The sequence below is a fragment of the Cyphomyrmex costatus genome, unplaced genomic scaffold, assembly GCF_001594065.2.
Source record: "Cyphomyrmex costatus isolate MS0001 unplaced genomic scaffold, Ccosl1.0 scaffold2476, whole genome shotgun sequence".
Classification (NCBI taxonomy): Eukaryota; Metazoa; Arthropoda; class Insecta; order Hymenoptera; family Formicidae; genus Cyphomyrmex; species Cyphomyrmex costatus.
The window spans coordinates 7,770-28,053 of NW_017276561.1; the positions used below are offsets into that span (position 1 = coordinate 7,770).

Here is a 20,284-nt window from a genome sequence, read left to right on the forward strand (position 1 = left end):
GCGGCGGCGGCGGCCCGCGCGCGCGATGGCGGCGACGGACCGCGCCCGGAGGGACCGCACCCGACGGACCTCGCGGTGGGGGAGGACCGCGCGCGTTAGCTTACCGCGTTCGGAGGACCCCGCGCCCATTGACCCCACGGTGACCACCACAATTCTTCCCGCGCGAATGCGTCAGCACCCTGTGATGTCATTTTCCTCCCCGTCATCCCCTACTGCGTCATCCTCCCCCTCCCGTGATGTCATACCCCTCGCCGTCATACCCCCTCCCCGTAACGTCATACCCTCGCCCTGCTGTGACGTCATACCCTTCACTTAGTGTTTTACGTTGGTAAACCTGGTTCAAAATTAAGTGCTTACGGAAAAAAAAGCTCGAAAGTGCTTACGGAAAAAAAGCTCAAAAGTGCTTACGGGAAAAGCTCAAACTAAAAAAAAGCTCAAACTCAAATTTGACTTCTCAAAAAAAGCTCAAACTCAAATTTGACCTAGAACCCGCCTACATACTCTACGATCGTTCACAACTATTAATCCCTGATACACAGTTACTCATCCGCTCGACTTTATTCAATCGTTTCCAAACGCTAATATCTACTCTACACAATTCATTTCATTCGGTCAAACTTCTCTATTCTTTCGAGTATAAGAGAAAAAAAATATCAAAACATAAGCTCTACTTTACTCTTATGTAAACACACAAAAAAAAAACTTATACTCGGTCTTACGGAGCCCTCGTGTTCGCTAACTCTTTACGGGAATTGACTCTTTATTCCCTTTTCTGTCTATCGGCATTTTTCTAATATATTATAGTTAACCTATAAGCTAATTTAACGCGACTTACGAACTAATCTTAATACTACATTAATTATAAAATGCTTAATCTATAAGCTATATATTTCTAAACGCTAAACTTAATGCTGCGTGTTTGCAGCGCAAGTTGCGCCGAGCCGCTACTCGGCACCGGTCGCACACTCCCCTCTAGATCGCAATGCGTGTGTATGCGTAGCTGAAACACGCGCGGCGATCTTCCGCAAAAAAAAAAACTTGTGATGCATACCGCTTTATTTCTACTGCTTACTAGTACCTGCGACCTTCCGCTGCTCATCGACGTTTTCTCGCGTCGCCATCTCAGCGTTGGTTGTCGCCTGCTCGCCCTCTGACGCCTTCTTAACTGCCTTGGCGACCTTCCTGGTGCGCTTCCGTTCGGAGGCAAATCTGCCCCTCGATGTCCACTTCGGTGCCCGCGTATTCTCCTCCTCCTGGCTCGCTTTAGCTTCTGTTGATTTTCGCCGTTTGTTTGACTTCTTTCGGCTGCGATTTTTAACTTCACGCAGCTCTGACGATTTTTCGCCCTCGCTTTCGCTACTCATTATTCGCTCTCGCTCATTTGGACCAGCCAGTGTTTCCTCGGCTGTCGCCACTGCCTCCTCGTTTGCTACGTCCTGCGCCAAATTCAGTAATGCCTCCAATTCGGGCATCCGCTCGATCTGAGCCATAGATATTTCCGGTAGAATTGATGAACGGAGTTCGGTTGATCGCTCGTCCTCGCTACCGTTCTCCTGTGATGCTCTGATCGAATTGATCATTACATTTGATGTCTCTGTTACATTTATTTCCTCCGTTGGTGTTACACACTCATATTCACACGCGGCTATTTGAGTCTCTCCCGCAAGCACAGATGGTTGTGTCTCTGTCACCTCTCTCTGCAACTCGTTCGCCGTGCTTATATTCTCACGATTGTCCCGTTGCACGATTTCGCGTTCTCTTTGCTCACTGTCACTTAGTTCTCGTGTATCGGCACTACACATTACGTCCTTGTCCATATTGATGGTTTGCTGTAACGCCTCGTCGTCGTCGTCTGATCGCAAATCTATTAATGTTATTTCAGACGCTCTGTCCGACACTTGTTCTCGCTCCTGCATCTCCTCCTCACACTCGTTTCGCAACGTGGACGCACTCGCCCATCGCGGAATGTCCTCAATCGCAGCCGCCTGCGTTGTACTCTGACACACGTTTCCCGATTTTAATTCGACCGCCGTACGTCTCACTTGACCGCCACGATACTCGTACGTAATTTCGTACGTGTCTTCCGCAAATGGCCCCGTAGGGAACTGCGTCACTGCAAATTGCACTACTATTCACGCTCTTCGCTTTCCGTCGGCTGCCAGCACGTCTACACTATCTGTTACTCGGCGTGTCCTTGTATCGATACTGTTTATTCTCTCGCGCGCTCTGTTTAACGCCTCACCGGATTCCCGTGTTTCACGCGATTGTTCAATTTCCGGAAACTCGCGTTTTTCGAGCTCGTCCATTCGCTCTTCATCCTGCTGCACTTTACGCCATCTTTCACTATACGCGTCGGCTCGATTCGCGTACGCGTGCATACGTGCCGCCACCGCACGTTCGCGTTCCGCCAATTTTTTCCGTAATTGTTTGGTCTGCCACTCGCGCTCCTCACGATTATCATCATCACGCGTCTCCATCTTACACGTTTTTTGTTCTTCTACTGTCACTATTACCTCTGGCACTGTACGTTGCTGCTGTGGTTGCCTGATCGCAAGTAATTGGGACTGTTGCGCTGTATTCCCTTCTCTACGGGCTGCTCCCCTCTGCTCGGTCTCCCCGCGTCTCGCGTTTTTCGTGTCTTCGCTGGATTCCACGCTTTTTGTCGATTCGTACTTTTCCGTCGTCTTCGCTGTCTCTTTTTCTATATTAACCGCTTGTCTCTGTTTACTCTCGGTTAATTCGCTCGGAGTCTCCGCCTTTCGTTCCGTATTCGTCCTTGACCTATCTCGTTGTTTGAATATTGTCACGTGATCGCAGGGTTTCGCATCTGATTGGCGCTTCACTAAGCTGGTACCTTTTTCATTCTTACTCCTTATCGCGTCCTTCTCCTTATTGCTCGGTTCGCACCACTCACCGTCTTTTGGTTTCTCGCTCGGTACATTGCATTGACGTTTCTTACTATCACTCAATGAATACATCCTTGACACTTTCTTCGGGGTTTCGCTCGCTTTAGTTGTTTCTGCAACCGCTCGCTTCGTTTGATCCGTCACCACGATGTTTTCGCGTTTTTGCTCCATTGTCATCACGTCCGCTTGCATCTCGGATCTGTTACGAATTTTTCGCTGAGCTTCTACCTCTCGCATTTCTGCTATCCGTTGCTGCTTCCGTTTCTCGCTACGCGTCATTCTTCCTTCACTAATATTTTCGCTTATGTTCGTTGTTTTCATCGCGTCTACAACTATATTAACTGTATTGACGTTCGCATTTAATTTGTATCCGTTAGCTTCGCTTAACGGTCTGCGCTTCATTGCGCTTTCGGTCTCCGCATTTCGGTTGTCTATCATTTGTCGCTTCTCACTCCTTGCTCGCTTCATTTTCGGTTTCCATTGCCGTGTAATTCGTTTACTATTGCTTTCACTTGGGATCTGCTCTATGTCTCCCCTTTGTTCGCGATTCACTCGTTCGTTAGGATGCATGTTTTCTATTGTCGCCTCATTATCACTCTTGCCTCGACGTGCCCCCATCGTTTTTCTCCGCTGCTGTTGCCTCTCAATTTGCCTTTTACTCCTCCGTCGTTCTTGGTTCTGCTGCTCGTTTGCATAATTTCTTTGTAACATATTAATGCGTACCTCGTCTACACTTCGTTGCTCTACATGCTCGTTCGCTTGGTCATCTTCGCACTCGTCTTAATATTCCGCTCGTCTATGTGGCCTTAAGGTGCTTTTTCATGCGCAGCACGCTGCAGCAGCAATTCGTTATTATTGGTTAAAAATTTTATGTAAGCTAGATGACGCACTTCCGGCGCAAAATACATTTTGCCGCAGTTCGTTGAAGTTGAACCGAACGAACAGCAAGCAGCAAGCGGCAAAATCGAGAAAGCGTACAATATGTCCGTCGTTTCATTATGAAAATATTATTTATTGCAATAAATATTAGGAAAATAAACGAAGAATGGCTTCGGATAAGGTACGAATGTTTGTAAATTAGATTATTTTATACTTTACACTTTACTTTTTCAAATTTGTGATAAAGTATAAAATGATCTAATTTACGAACATGTATCCGTACCTTATCCGAAGCCATTTTTCGTTTATTTTCCTAATATTTATTGCAATAAATAATATTTTCATAATGAAACGACGGACATATTGTACGCTTTCTCGATTTTGCCGCTTGCTGTTTGCTGTTCGTTCGGTTCAACTTCAACGAACTGCGGCAAAATGTATTTTGCGCCGGTAGTGCGTCGTCTAGCTTACATAAAATTCTTAACCAATAGTAACGAATTGCTGCTGCAGCGTGCTGCGCATGAAAAAGCACCTATAGCTGTCTGCTATTAAATATGCCCAGCGGTACTCCGTTTAGCTGCTCAATCAAATACGCATTAGGTTTCACTACTTCTCTCACTCTGTATGGTCCGTCATAGATCAAATACATTTTTCTCGTGGTACGACGACTTGCGTTCGATTTTCTATGTACTTTGCACCACACCAACTCGTTTTCCCGATAGTTTGGTGCTGTCGTCGTCTTCTCAAATTGTATCCGTCTACGATCCGCCTGTTTTTTTAGCGTCTCGCATGCTTGCTGCACACGTTGCTCGTGTGTCATTTCTGTTTGTCCACGCGGCATTAAATCCTCGTGCACGACCAGCTCGATATTTCCATTTCCGTGCAATTCGTCCGGCGCGTATCCTGTACTGCTATGTGTTGTCGCATTCAATACGCTCTCTAACCGCGGTACCACACGATCCCAGTCATCGTGTCGGTCACTCGCATATGCACGCAATGCTCGCCCTATTTCGCGCATTACCCGCTCGACGGGATTAGATTGTGGATTATACGGCGATGTGCGTCTTGCTTGAAATCCGTTATTACTCGAAAATTGTTGCCAGCGTTCTGTCTTAAACTGACCCGCATTGTCTGTTAGAATTGTCTCCGGCAATTCCACTTCGGGAAAATATTTCTCACTCAGCATCTCCGTGATTGTCTCTAACATTTGATTTGGCATCGCGTACAATTTAGTGTACTTACTAAATTGATCCATTAATACCAGTATGTATTTATTATCGTTTCGTGTGGCTGGCAGCGGTCCGTAAATATCCATCGACACTGTATGTCCAGGCGCTTCCGTTAGCTTATAGTATTGCTCACCTTCAGTTGCCCGCGTATAGTATTTTGTCGCTAAGCACACGTGGCACGATGCCACGACGTCTCTCGCCACCCTGGCCACTCCGAATCCGCAAAACATTCTTTTTGCGAACGCTACGCATTTGTCCGTGTCGAAATGCATTAGTAACTTATGCACCTGTTTCAATATCCATCGGGTGATCTTTCTGGGCAGCGCTATTCTGTCGCCATCACCCTCACGATCTCGTACACGGTATAATCCGTCGCGTTCATACACCAGGGTTGCCAGATTAGGCGACATGTCGCCTTTTAGGCGACTTGGAATGAGAATTTGCGACAGACAAAGGCCAAAAGCGACATGTCGCAAATTAAGCGATTTTCTCGTTCCCTCGGGCGACTTTTAGGCGCCGCCACGACGGCAGCGCCGAGACCTCCTTTACCATCCAATTCCAATATCCAATATGATTTTTAGGTCTAGAAGAATACAACATTAGCAAGCAGCGCCGCTCACAAACAGCGAGCGCTCACTCTTAAGGTACATTTTCACTGAGCGAGTACGTCGTCCATCGCGTCGCGTGACGCACTCAGTGTAAACGTATTGTTGTAGCCCGCGAGTGCTACCACAATTAAGTCTCGCATTTCAGCCTAGCAACGAGCTGGCGGAAATGCAAGGCTGCAAATTCCATAACGCGTGCGGACAACGATCACTGATCGAACGCAAGCAATGACCGTACGCACATCGAACGATTATTAATAAAAAGCAAATCTTGCACTTCGACAGGACAACGAACTGCCGAAATGCAAGAGGACGAAGTCCGCGTTGCACACGGCACGAATGCCGCTAGTTCGATGACTCCGCGACGCCTATATATTCGGCGGTCTAAGGACCGGCGATAGAGTCTTGTCTTGAAATCTAAACGTAACGATACGTTACGCGCGTCGCGAGAACCGAGTCAAGTAACATCCGCGATACCGTCGCCGACCGGTTTACTCATAAGTCACGAGCGATAACTTTAAAATATATTCATTTAACTAAACAACTGTATTAATTAAATGAAAGTTACAGTTACTAAAAAGCATTGTAATCTTTAGTAATAAATAATTATACGAATAAAGGGGTACAACATTTGTAATCAATTATCAAATTGTTAAATAAAAAGGGTTATTTTAAATAGAAGTGTGGTGAAGTGAGTGATTGTTCGACGACCTTTTCACTATCCTCGTCTTTCCTCGTGGGTCCCAACCCTTTGAGCGGAACGAATCCCAAAATAATATCTTGTTGCTCCGAGAGGTACAACAGTATCCTTATGCCAGTGCTGACAGTGCTGAAAATATATAGTGCACGTAACGTTCACTGTACTACTAATGCAGTGTGAATCCAGCATAAGCGTATATATGTATACGATGCAATAAGGTGCAATAAATGTACATTAGATTCACCTATACTTATATTACTTTAAAAGAATAGAGAACGAACAGTTCACATTCCCGGTTTTTTTTTTTTTTTTTATAGCACGTTTCGGTGAGGCGACTTTTGGGCGACACAAGTGCCCCCCGCCGGCGACAGGGCCTATCAAGTATCTGGCAACCCTGTCATACACTATATCCGGTTGTCTCCGTGCTTGCCTTATTAGCTCCTCGTCATCCCGTTGCGCTCTCTGCAATACCGGTATCCATGCTCCAGTATCCATGCCGTCTGTTAGATTTTGTATCACACCTATGCGTCTCGCGTCATCCTTGCGATCCACTCTGCCACGATCTTCGCTTGTCATACCTATCATCATCCTCGATAATGCGTCCGCCTGAGTGTTTTTCTTACCTGCCACGTGTTCGATTTACAAGTCAAATTCTTTTAGAAACGCGAACCACCGCGCTATCCTCGCGTTGTTCGACACGCAGGTTTCTAAAGACTGCAATGCTCTGTGGTCTGTATGCACTCGCACGTGTCTCCCCAGCAACATAGTATGCCATTTTCGTAACGCCCATACTAACGCTAGACATTCCAATTCCGTGATCGTATAATTCAGCTCGGCTCCGCGTAAGCTCCTACTAGCGTACGCTACTGTATAACGGTCATCCGGTCTTAATTCCTCGTACTGGTATAGAGTCACTCCGACTCCACTCGTCGATGCGTCCACATACACGCCAAATCGGTATCCTGCTCGTACTAAGTAAAGCTCTTTCGCATCCTTGAACGCACTCTTGATGTCCTTAAACGCTTTTTCCTCGCCTTCGTTCCAACGAAATCTCATGTTCTTTTGCAATAACCGTTCCAATGGCTTAGTCAACATTGCCAATCCGGGAATAAATTTACGATCCCAGTTTATGAGACCTAGGAAAGATTGTACCGCCTTGCGGTTACGTGGTCTCTGAAAATTTTTTATAGCTGCTTTTGTCTCATCGTTCATATTCGCTCGGATCTGACGGAAATTGTGTCCCAGGAAAATAATCTCCTCGCGCATAAATTCGCACTTTTCTCGATTTAATCGAAAACCAGCGTCTTGCAAACGCCTGAGTACCTCTCGCAGATGTCTCGTATGCTCCTCCAGTGTTCCGCTCGCCACTAGCACATCATCGAGATAAATGATTACCGTTCCGTTCTTCTTTTCCTGGTCACCCGTTGTTTAGATCGTCGCCCAGTGCCATATTCATTGCTCTAGTGAACGATGCTCCTGCCGTTTTCAAACCGAACAGCATTCTACAAAATACGATTGTCCATTGAATATGAATCCCGTGTATTTTTGAGCCTCTTTGGCCAATGGTATCTGCCAAAATGCGTCTGTCACGTTTAATGTCGTGAAGTATTTTCTTCCACCGATTCATCGAAAAACTTCATCAATAGTCGGTGGTTGCGCATGATCGTTTGCTATTCTTCGATTCAGCTCTCTCGCGTCAAGACATACTCTAATTCGTCCATTGCGCTTAGTTACTACGACCAGTGGATTAATATACTGCGTCGTACGTTTCTCCACGATACCTTTACTTTCGGGTGTTTGCAAGTACTCGGCCACCGCCGCTCTATGCTTCTCCGCCACTGGATACGTACGTTTCTTGTACGCGCCCTGCGACGTCACATCGACGGTATGTTCATAGTGTCGAGCTCTCCCGATCTCTTCATCGAATAACTCCTCGTTTTCCTTGAGAATTCTTTGCAGTTCCTTCTGCGCCTCCTCCATTGTTAGGGCCGCTACGGTCGCATGCTGTTGGTCCGCGCTGTTCTCGCGCGACTCGCACACGTACTCGTAATTTCCGACAACTCCGCCGCACCTTATCGTTATTCCGTATTTTAACAAAAAATCTACGCCTAAAATCACCTCGTACGCCATACGCTCCACCAGATGAAACACATGCTCGTATTTACTATTAAGGCATTCAAATGTTACACGTATCTTGTTTGCAATCAAATTGCCATGATCCGAGAACGCTCCTCTCAACGTAAATTTCCTAATGGGAATTACGTCCATTTGCACGCTCGCCTGCAACATTCTATCGTACGTGGTACGCGTAATCGCCGAAATCTGTGTTCCTGTATCGACTAACGCGTCCACTTCCACGTCTGCAGCCATCTTTATTCTTAGCATCGGCATTGACGCTCGCGGCACTCCTGCTTGCCCGCTCTGTCGTCGCTTATTTTGCTCATCTAGCATTTCTTCGTCCAATTCGTCAGTTAGACTCTTAAGTCTTAAAATATTCACCCGACCGCTGTCATGCGCCTCCGCGTCACGATCATTTGGTCCCTGCTGTCTATTGCTATTCTTTCTAGCAACAGTACTTCTCTTCGCTGTACCTACGTCCGTGAACGCTCTTCTTTCGGCATACGCTCCACGCTCCAATCTGTCATCATTTGCATCGCGAAAACCTCCTCTTCTACTATGATCATCATGCTGTTGTCTCAGTCGTCGAGCGTAATCGTTTCCACCACGATCATCACACCTTTCGTCAAGTTTCCATGCGTACTCGCGCGCCCTCTCGTACGGTAGTTTTCTCGGATAGACGTCATGCTCGCTCCTCGCGAAATTCGCCTTCCATCTACCTTTCGCTTGCGCGCTTTTCCTTCCGCCGTACATGTCTCTCGTCGTCATTTTCATTGCTGACTTATTCGCGTCGCGATAATAGTTCCTTTTCATGTCCGTTGCGTATCGTCCCGCGTCGCTCGCATCATGCTTCGGTGGTTTCCATTGGTATGTTTTGTCGGCTTGTTTACCATTCAATAACATTCTTTTTAGTTTCATCCACATCTTTGTATTCAAATTTGCGTTGACCAATGCTTTTGATATCTCATCGACATCTTTCGTCTCCGCAACACTTTTTTTATTACGCGTTTCATCACGCTCCGCCTCAATCGTATTTAGCAACTTTGCCAAATCTTTTAAATTTCTTACGGTAGTCGCCCTTATTTCTCTGGCGATTTCCGTCGGAAAATGCATCTTCACCGCTCTAATTATTTCATGCTCAGTCATCGGACTCGATAGCAATCTCGCCTGTCTCGCAAATTCCATTGCGTACTCCGCCATCAGTGTACCTTGCTCCATGCGATATTTACTTGTATATAAAGACTGTCGAAAACGTGTCTACTCGTCTTCACCCCAGTACTGATCAAGAAACAAATCTCTTGCCTCTTGGTACGATTCAGGCTCCTGTAGACCATGCCGCTGCGTTGTCACGCATGGTCCTACCAAAATAATACAATTTATCTTGTTCTGCTACGCCCTCATAATCAGCTATTCTTTCGAATCTCTGCACGTATCTGCGTGGATTCTGCGGATCATTTCGGCCTGTGAAACTTATTTCCTCAAATGGATTCTTTAGCCAGCCCCCTCTGGGTAACCTCAGCTGTTTATACATATTCGTATTTCTTTCCTGCATATCTTGTCTGTCGACTTTCCTCTCATCTGTTACACGCTTGCTTTCGTCTCCGAATTTGTCGTCATCTTTCCTCGTCGGCTCACCACTGTTTGTTTCGCGTCGGGTTCCATGCTTCGTCGGTTCCTCGACTTCTCGCTGAATCCGTTGGGTTCCCTGCTTTGTCGGTTTCACAACGTTCCGTGCATTCGTCGGTGGTCTGTCGCTCGTCAGGAAATCGTCATGTTCGATTAATGCTCCATTGCTAATGTGTCTCTTGCTCCGTTTCTCGTTGTCGCGCATTTTCGACTCTATCATCGCTAATCGGTCTATGATTACGCTCAACAGCTCCTCATTAACCGTCTCCGATGCTCTACCGGTTTCACGGTTGGTGTCCGCCCTCTGTTCTCGTCGGTCCGACATTGTTTCAATTATGTTGCGTTCGCAATCACGAACCACTCTCTCGAAATCTGCCATTTTACTAATAAATTCGTTCGTCGGCTCCACATCTGTATGTATCAGTGTTCCTGTACTCTGCATAGGCATCGCTGTATCAATCGCTATCAACTCCATCGCTTGCGCTCCAACGTTCGACGTAGTCGCTTCTTCCTCCATCGTACGCGTGATATTGGGATCAGATGCAACCTCCCGCACCTTACCGCTTCGCAATACCGCCTTTTTACCAGTTGGCGATCTTTGCGTCGGCATCGCAATAAATCGCTTGCTATTTCCTTCTAAATTCTACAATATTCACTTATTTAATGCTATTCCACTCGCAGGTATCTATTCTCATATAAAATTATGCTATCATCGGTTCTTGTTTAATTGAATATCCCAAAATTACTTTTCATTAACCAATGAAAAATGAAAGAAAAATTTTCACCATTTCGCACGCTCATTCGCTATGTAATATTTTCCTATCCGCTTTCAACTCTTACTCCCGTATTGCCATAATTGTCCGAGTCGCGGTCTGTTATTTATCCTAACGCTTACATATACTTATAATAGCTTCAAAGCTAGTTTTATTTACAACAATGCCCTTGGCATAATCTCCTACAATATTTCTTCGTTACATTGTCACGGGAATTCTAACTCGAATACTCGTTTTGAAACCACAATATCAACTCTCACACACTGACTCTCAATATGTTCTTTTTTCTTTGTGATCTTACACACACCTATATCTATTCGGTATTACTGTTACCATTGGTAATCTGTGACTTTCGCGTGACTCTTTTCTTACACACGTATATTTATTTACACTACTCATGCTCGCTATCCTCGCTAAATGCTTTAATTTCCCGCTGGATAACTCTGTCTTCAACATGATAATTACTTATTAACGTTCCTTGAAATTCAATTGTTATCGTATATATTCGGACCATGATCCATTCGTGAGTCTGCTCCACTTGAATAAATCTAAATCTTACTAATCTTATCATCTTAACGATTCTCTACTCCTACTGTACTTTTATCTATCTATTGATTATTCAAAAAAAAAATTTTAGCGATTTTCTAACTATCAAACTCTATACCGCACGCTCGTCGTCGCAACCTCGCGATAACAATAATTCTCATATCCGCTCTTTTGTCTCAAGCTATTTCCACTCTCGTAACGCTAATCGGGATTACAATTTATGGCACAGTGAATACTCTCTCGCGATTAACAATTTATTACCGGAAAAACGACATCGGCACTGTCACAAAGATTTAACTTTTCTACAACCACGATCTTATAATAGTTCTGATCACAACTTTATTAATGTCCTGTCACGGTCGCCATTTGGGATACGTACTTGTTCGCCTCCTACCGAAACACTGGTGAACGACACCGCACACCCGCATCCGGCAATACCGAGTAACAGCACAACCCAGTTTTACGTGGCCCCGTTGTCTAGTTCCGTTAGGAACTCGAGGATCATCCCCATGACAGGTCCGGATTTTCCCTGAAATCACCCCAATAACGTTGCAACTCCTCTACTTTCCTCTGTGACCGAACACTCCGCCAATATATGCGGAATCGTTCGCACCCCTTACTTTATTCACGGTCGCCACGTCTTTTGACCTTTTAAAGACGAAGGATCGAAAAACGGTACTTACTTAGGTTCACTGTGCCACTGCCGGTCCCCACAAATCAGCGACTGTGTATCAATCGGTATTGTTTTATATAAGTAATAATATAGCTTACTTGCTCTCGACAATTTCTTAATAATCAATAGAGGACCTTTTCAGGAATATTAATAGCAAAACCAATTCACAACAAAACAAAGCAGTATATTTTAACAGTCAATTAATCAATCACATTTCTCAGTATACGCTGTATAAAAAAAACTTCGCTCGTCAATAATTTCGTACAATATAGATATGAAAAAATCTTCGGCTCATATCTAAATAACGATCTCGCATACTCTCCTCTATTTCATCCTTTACGATACTCGCGTACCTAATTTTTACAACATTAACCGATATAGCCTTTATGCCTGCGCACTGAGTCGCTCACGATTCATCTAATTCTCACTACTACGCTGAATAGTGATGCACGAAGACGAGACAAGACGATATTTTTCAAAATATTGTCTTGTCTCGCAAAAATATTGGAAAATTAATTCTTGTCTTGATCTCGTTATCAAGATAAAAAATAAATCTCGTCTTGATTTCAATATTCTCGAAAATATTGATTTTTTTACAAATTTTTTAATTTAAAAAAGCAATGTACTAAAGACGACACAAACGATATTTATGATTATTTATTAAGATCATACATATCTCTGAATCTAAAAGTATAATCCAATCAGTGCGAAGAAAACTGTCAACAGTTGCAAAATAAACTTTCTGCTGAACGCAATTAATTGAAAGAAGGAAGGCAGCATAAAAAGTTGGGCGCGCGCATAAGGGTAAGTTTCCACTTAGCACGTCACACTTCGCGTCGTCCATCGTGTCACGACGCAACGCGAAAGAGAGAAAAAGAGAAGTTTATATAAATACACAATCCTTCTCTTTCTCACCTTCGACGACAAAACGCGTGACGCGCTCAGTGGAAACTCAGTCTGAGGCCGATATTTCATGTGTCGTACGACAAGGCTTTTCAAGCCTGTTTATTGGCTGTACAACAGAGAGATTCTCGGATCTCTCTGTCCTATAGCCAATCAACGTGCTTGAAAAGTTTGTCGACCGACACATGAAATATCGGGCTAAGTGTTGCCAACTAGGACCGCCCATAGTCACAGTGTCACTGTTTGTCAGAGGTCGCTGTTTGTACTTCATGCTAGGATATTACGGTTTAAGACTAGAACGGATCACGAAGTTAAAATACAAGAGCGCGAAAGTAAAAAAAGGCTTCAGGTGTTTCACTCTACTCATATGCAATTTTTGTCTTTCTATTCTCCCTTCCGTACCTCTTTCAACTCGACGAAGTTTTTCTCGGTAGTTCAAAGTTTATAACCTAAACTCTAAGAGAGAAAATCACGCACCTTATAATGTGAATATATAATAAAAGGACACGCTAGATAAAATGTGTGTGATTTAACAGATATCGTCAAAGGTAAGTACTATAATGAGTGCCTTCCAACAAGCGACATAGATGACATGTTGTGACACAGTGTATCATAGTACACCCTTATTGTTCGCCAATCTTAAACAAGGAAGAGATGATCACTGTATTGTACTATGTGGCGCTTGTTGGAAGACACACAATGTTTTTATAATGTACATATATTATTGGTTACTCAATGAAAAATGATCGAATTAGACGTCGAATCGATGAATTTAGACCCACTTCCATGATTCACGCTTAATCAAGATTTAACTTAGTCTTCGTCTTTTATCAATTCTTGAATTGCGAAGAGATGAGGAATAAGTTAAACCTTGGTAAATAGTTAACCGTGAGTTGTGGAATTATTTGCCCATTTCTACCAATGTAGTTTAATTTTAACTTTGGTCCAAATTAGTTTTCATTTGTTTCAAATTCCTAGAGCTAGATAAAGAGATAAAGAATTATACTGTTATAATTGAAATAAGATTAAAATTAAACTAACATTGGAAATGTATTTTAATGAGTTATTTTTCGCTGGGTATTTGTTCAAAATGCTAAAATATATTTCATTAAATTTCTCATTTTGCAATTTTTTCTATTTCGTCTTAGTATTAAACACCGAAAATGAATAAAAAAATAAAATTATCAGAATTAATAAGACAATGGAAAACAATGAAAATTCTGATCATAATATTATAGATATCGATGAAGCCATAGAAAATGAAAGTCCTTCAACTTCAAGTGTATTAAACTACAAAATACATTTTAAAGTATCTGGACTGAAAGATAAGATTGGAGTTTGTTTGTTATGCGAGAAAAAAAATATTGACAGAAAAATCAAAATGAAAAATGCAAATACAACTGGTTTAAAACGACACTTGGAAAGATATCATAAGGATATCTATGACAGCAAGTTCGCAAAGAACAAAGAAGCAACGCTTGATCAACTAAAATTAACGGATATGTTATCAAGGATAAGTTCCATAATGTTTTGTCCCATAATATGTATCATCGATCAATTATTCAATAAAAATTATCATCAATTAGACATCGAATCGACATCAATTTGATGAATCATTTTTCTCACTAGATATCTGTTCAAAATACTAAAATATTTAATTTTTAATGATTACACATTTTTTGTTTAGTATAAAGTTTTTTAAATAAATGTCACACAAGTATTAGATTTAACAAAAATTGAGTGTGTATATATATATATATATTCCACGATTTTCAAAAATAATTATTTACAAAAGCATGTTATCATTGTTGTGAATTGCAGGAAAATCATTTGGAAGATCCAATAAATAAAGAAGTCTTTTTTGCGAAAACGGTACGATGGATGGCTCAAAAATATCTGCCGTTTAATTTTTTTGATGATTTGGAAACACAAAAGTATTTTCAATTTATTAATTCGAATGTAATTGTACCACAAAGAAATGCTTTACGTGCATTAGTTATTAGAGATGGATAGTTCGCGAACGAACGGGTCAAATGAACGAATCTTTTACGTGAACTAGATGAACTAGTTCACAATTCTCAAACTAAGTAGGTCAAATTGAACTACTTTAACGACCAACGACAAATGCCAAACTGGCAGCTGAGGCCAAAATTTAATCAGAATTTTTAGAAAACAAATTCTCTTATTAGATATCGGACGTCGTGTGTCGGATGTCGTATGTAGTGTGATGCTAGATTCAGGCTGGAGTCTCATGAAGCGTGTTTGCCGCGTATTGTGTAAGCGCATAACCAATCAGTGATCAGTAAAACGCGAAATCACAACAGTAAATCACTTATGATCATTTTTAATTGGTTACGCGCTTACACGATATGCGGCAAACACACTTCATGAGACTCCAGCCTGAATCTAGCATCACACTACGGCCAAAATATTGTTAATTATGTATGCTTTCCTTTTAGAGAGCACACTCGACACAAACGTCGTTCTATCTTTATCATTCGTTAAATGTTAAGAAGGATAGAACGACGTTTGTGTCGAGTGTGCCCTCTAAAAGGAAAGCATACTATATTATCCTACGTAACGCTCGCAATACTCACAAGCATTATTTGTCATTAGTAGTATATTATAAAACGCAGTCTATATGTCTAATAATAATAATAATAATGTATTAAATAAATTTCTATTAGTAAAAACAAATAAAACATATTAATATTACAATAAAGGAAAAAACGTTTTTGTTACTGCATTTATTGCATTTACATTTCTGTAGACACGGTAGTGTCTTGGCGCTAAGCCAAGCGCGCGACACTGCCGTGCCTCCTTTACGCGACACGGAGATTTTTCGGGGTCGAGATGATCAGATCTCAGTAACGGCTAAACCGATCAAGTTTTACATACGCTCAATCGACAGGAAATACTTAAATTGTATAATAAAAGTGCTTTCATTTTTTTCCTACGTGCCCTACGAGCGGAGATATCGCGACGCAAAGTCCGGATCTGTGAATTTTCACGTTTCAATTTTAAGAAACGTCGTCATCATTATTAACGTCGTCGACCAGAGAAAATGTCCATCTCGTTTTTTCGATAATAGAGGGCCTTTGACTTTATGTGTTATCTCACTCTATCTATCATCTCACTCTATCTATCTATATCTAACCAGCAGACCAGTGTTGCATGGTGTATCACATATGACGCGCGCGCGATTTTAATCTTATAATTAAAAATAAAATATTATTCAATATAATATAAAATATTTATTAATAATATAATATATATATGTTATTATATAAATATTAAAATTGAAATATTGAAATATGTTCGTCGTCGAGGAAATATAAGTGTCTACGTGTTTGATTTCGAGGAAGTAAGTGTCTAGGTGTTCGCCTTCGAGGAAGTGGGTGTCTACGTGTTCGTCTTCGAGGAAGTGAGTGGCTAGGTGTTCGCCTTCGAGGAAGTGAGTGTCTAGGTGTTCGCTGTCGAGGAAATGGATGTCTAGGTGTTCGCCGTCGAGGAAATGGGTGTCTACGTGTTTGATTTCGAGGAAGTGAGTATCTAGGTGTTTGCCTTCGAGGAAGTGAGTGTCTAGGTGTTCGCCGTCGAGGAAGTGGGTGTCTACGTGTTCGCCTTCGAGGAAGAAAGTGTCTAAGTGTTCGCCTTCGAGGAAGTAAGTGTCTAGGTGTTCGCCGTCGAGGAAATGGGTTTGTTTATAAGAAACGTCGTCGTCGTCGTTGTCGTAGTCATTGTTGCCAGCTACGGAGTGAGAAAATGCATTCTGGAATTTTTGGCGCAAGAGATAAATGTGGTCGCGACAATATCGATCGCTGCGATCTGTACGATCGTTAAAGTCGGATTATTAAGATTGAGGATAGGAAATCTGTCACATCGATGGCATAGACGAACATGTAAGTGAGGTTAAAATAAATATCGACTGCTGCGATCTGTACGATCGTTAAAGTCAGATAAAGAGTTTCGGCAATAACAAAGGATTGAGGTTAGGAAATTTGTCACACCGATGGCATAGAATAGACGAACACGTAAGTGAGGTTAGATATTTTCTGCTTTACTGCTTTATTACACAGATTCTCTGCTGTAATTCCGCTATAAGAATACAAATTATTTTCTATGTAATTATTTTCTTTTTACAGCATTTGGTTAGGTTACTTATTTACCGAGACACTACCGTGTCCCCAGATCTGTTATTTATTTGTTTGGTAGATACCTTAATTTGTATTCTCTATTCCTTATATAATTATAAAAGAATTCATTCTTTTTGTACTTTGTTGATAGGAAAAGTCTGAAAAGAAAAAAGGTACGGATTATAAAGATTCCTCCCCTTTCTTTTCAGGACTTTTCCTTCAATAAATCTGAAGATAAAATACAGCACAAAGAATCAATTCTTTTATAATAATAAAGATAAAACTTATTTATGCAGTTACTCAAAACATAAAATTACTTGGTTTTAATATTAAAATCTTTAAAACTTTAAATAATTATCTAATAATTGAAATATATTATCATGGATAGTAACTGATATATTATTGAAGGTGTCAGTTCAAAGTGAACATTCATAAAATGTGTATCCTTTTGTTGCATATATACATAATAATGATTTAACATCACATGTACACTAGTTGTTTATAATAGTAATGTTAAATCATTATTACGTATATATGCAACAAAAGAATATATACTTTATGTATATTCACTTTGAACTGGCACCTTCAATAATATATGAGTCATTTTTCATGGTAATATGTACCATTTCATTATCTTTCATTAATAAAATGTATTACGTTAAAATAGACAATTTGGTATAAGAATTCTTTTAAAATTAATATTGATCTTTTGTGATTTATTTTTAAAATGTAAAAAACTGTTATATATATATATATATATATATAGTTTAATCTCTCACCTAGAACAGTATATTTGATTCAAGATTTTGGAGTGTAAGTTAACTAGTTTTCAATCACGTATATCGTCATAAGTATATGTTTACAAATTATTATTCTAATTAATAATTAATATCGTAAAGGATTGTTCTGATAATCAATTTCGTAATAACATTATACCAATAAAATCTATTACGTATAATCAATAATCAAATACGCTAGTAATTTCTGAAAAAAATAATTGAAATTATTTAAATTATTTATATTGCAGGTACACAATTTAGAAGTAATTGATCAAAATGTTGTTCAATTTGGAGGAGGAGATACCATAAAACGATAATAATATAAAGACATTCGATCCGAGTACATTGAAAGTTCTTGATGCCAGTGCTATAATCTTGGATGTGACTAATGCAAAGCTTGTCGACAATAATGTTGCCCTAAATAAGAGTGGTATCAAAATAGTTGACAAGCGCAGTAGTACATTACAATAATAAAAGTACAATAAATTCTGAAGGTAATGCAATGCAACCGACACTTTCAACGTTAGAAAACAAACTGATATATCATTGAAGGTGCTAGTTCAAAGTGAACATTCATAAAATGTATATCCTTTTGTTGCATATATACGTAATAATGATTTAACAACACATGCACACTAGATGTTTATAATAATAATGTTAAATCATTATTATTTCGTATATATGCAACAAAAGAATATACACTTTATGTATGTTTACTTTGAACTGGCAGCTTCAATAGTATATGAGTCATTTTTCATGGTAATAATGTATCTTCACAATATTAGTTATTAATTATAATAATAATTTGTAAATGTATACTTATGAAGATACACGTGATTGAAAACTGGTTAACTTACACACATGTGCTCCAAACTCTTGAATCAAATATAGTGTTCTAAGTGAGAGATAGAAATAACAGTTTTTTAGATTTCAAAAATGAATCACATAAGATCAGTATTGATTTCAAAAGAATTCTTATGTACTCCAAAATCTTGAATCAAATATAGTGTTCTATGTGATCAAAATAACAGTTTTTTATATTTTAAAAATGAACCACAAAAGATCAATATTAATTTTAAAAGAATTCTTATTAAATTGTTTTACCATATTGTCCACTTTAACGTAATACATCTTTATTATTGGAAGATAAAGAAATGGTAAAAAACCTTAGTATACTCGTATTAAAGTCAGACGTAAAGTTGGCAACTGTTGGTGTATGTTTTACTTTGATGAACCTGGCACCTTCAATAATATATGAGTCATTTTTCATGGTAATATGTATAATAGTATTTTTTATATGCGTATTCATTTCCATTTCATTATCCTTTAATAATAATATAAAAAACTATTATAGTTTGATCTCTCACCTAGAACACTATATTTGATTCAATATTTTAGAGTGTAAGTTAACAAGTTTTCAATCACGTATATTTTCATAAGTATACGTTTACAAATTATTATTCTAATTAATAATTAATATCGTGATTGTTCTGATAATTAAATACGCCAATAAACGTAATAAGTGTTTTGGTATAATGTTTATTAAGAAATTGATTAACAGAACAATCGTTCCTCACAATGTTAATTATGAATTAGAATAATATTTTGAAAATGTATACTTATGAAGATACACGTGATTGAAAACTGTAACTGACACACATGTGCTTCAAAAGCGTGAATCAAATATAGTGTTCTAGGTGAGAGATCGAAATAACAGCTTCTTATATTTCAAAAATGAATCACAAAAGATGAGTATTAATTTCAAAATAATTCTTATCTGCTCCACAATCTTGAATCCAATATGAATATGTATGAAAATAGTTTAAATTAAAAGCCTTTAATCTTTTATTAGTCAAATTTCTAATTTTTGTTTGAAATTCCGGTTTTGAGTTGGTTATATAAAAACCTATGTAGTATTATTATGAAACTAATTAGTTCATAAAATTTTTGAAAAAAAATGACTGAAATTATTTAAGTTATTTATATATTTTGCAGGTACACAATTTAAAGGTAATTGATCAAAATGGTGTTCAATTGGGAGGAGGAAATACCGTAAAAATACTAGATGATCAAGGGACAATTGACACAAAATACAATGTACTTAACAACAGTCAGTATATATTAAAAACGATAATAATATAAAGATATTAGATCCGAGTACATTAAAAGTTCTTGATGCCAGTGCTACAATCTTGGACTTACATTAGACGAGGCCAGTATACATTATCCTAACTTCATGTCTGATTTGACTCAGACTAATTATATATAAGAATTCTTTTAAAATTAATACTCATCTTTTGTGATTTACTTTTAAAATATAAAAAACTGTTATTTGATAATTATTTTGATAGTTATTTCTCTCACCTAGAACACTATGTTTGATTCAAGGTTTTGGAGTGTAAGTTAACAAG

General features: G+C 39.8%; 1 protein-coding gene across 1 annotated transcript; it reads right to left on the reverse strand.

Annotated features, from left to right (window-relative positions):
• Positions 1–1,061: 1,061 nt before the first annotated feature.
• Positions 1,062–3,617, reverse strand: LOC108774368 (trichohyalin-like). Its single transcript, XM_018540460.1, has 2 exons — positions 2,243–3,617; positions 1,062–2,113 (listed from the first exon to the last, which is right to left on the reverse strand). The coding sequence occupies exons 1-2, from the start codon at positions 3,615–3,617 to the stop codon at positions 1,062–1,064; spliced, it is 2,427 nt and encodes an 808-aa protein (XP_018395962.1).
• Positions 3,618–20,284: the final 16,667 nt, after the last annotated feature.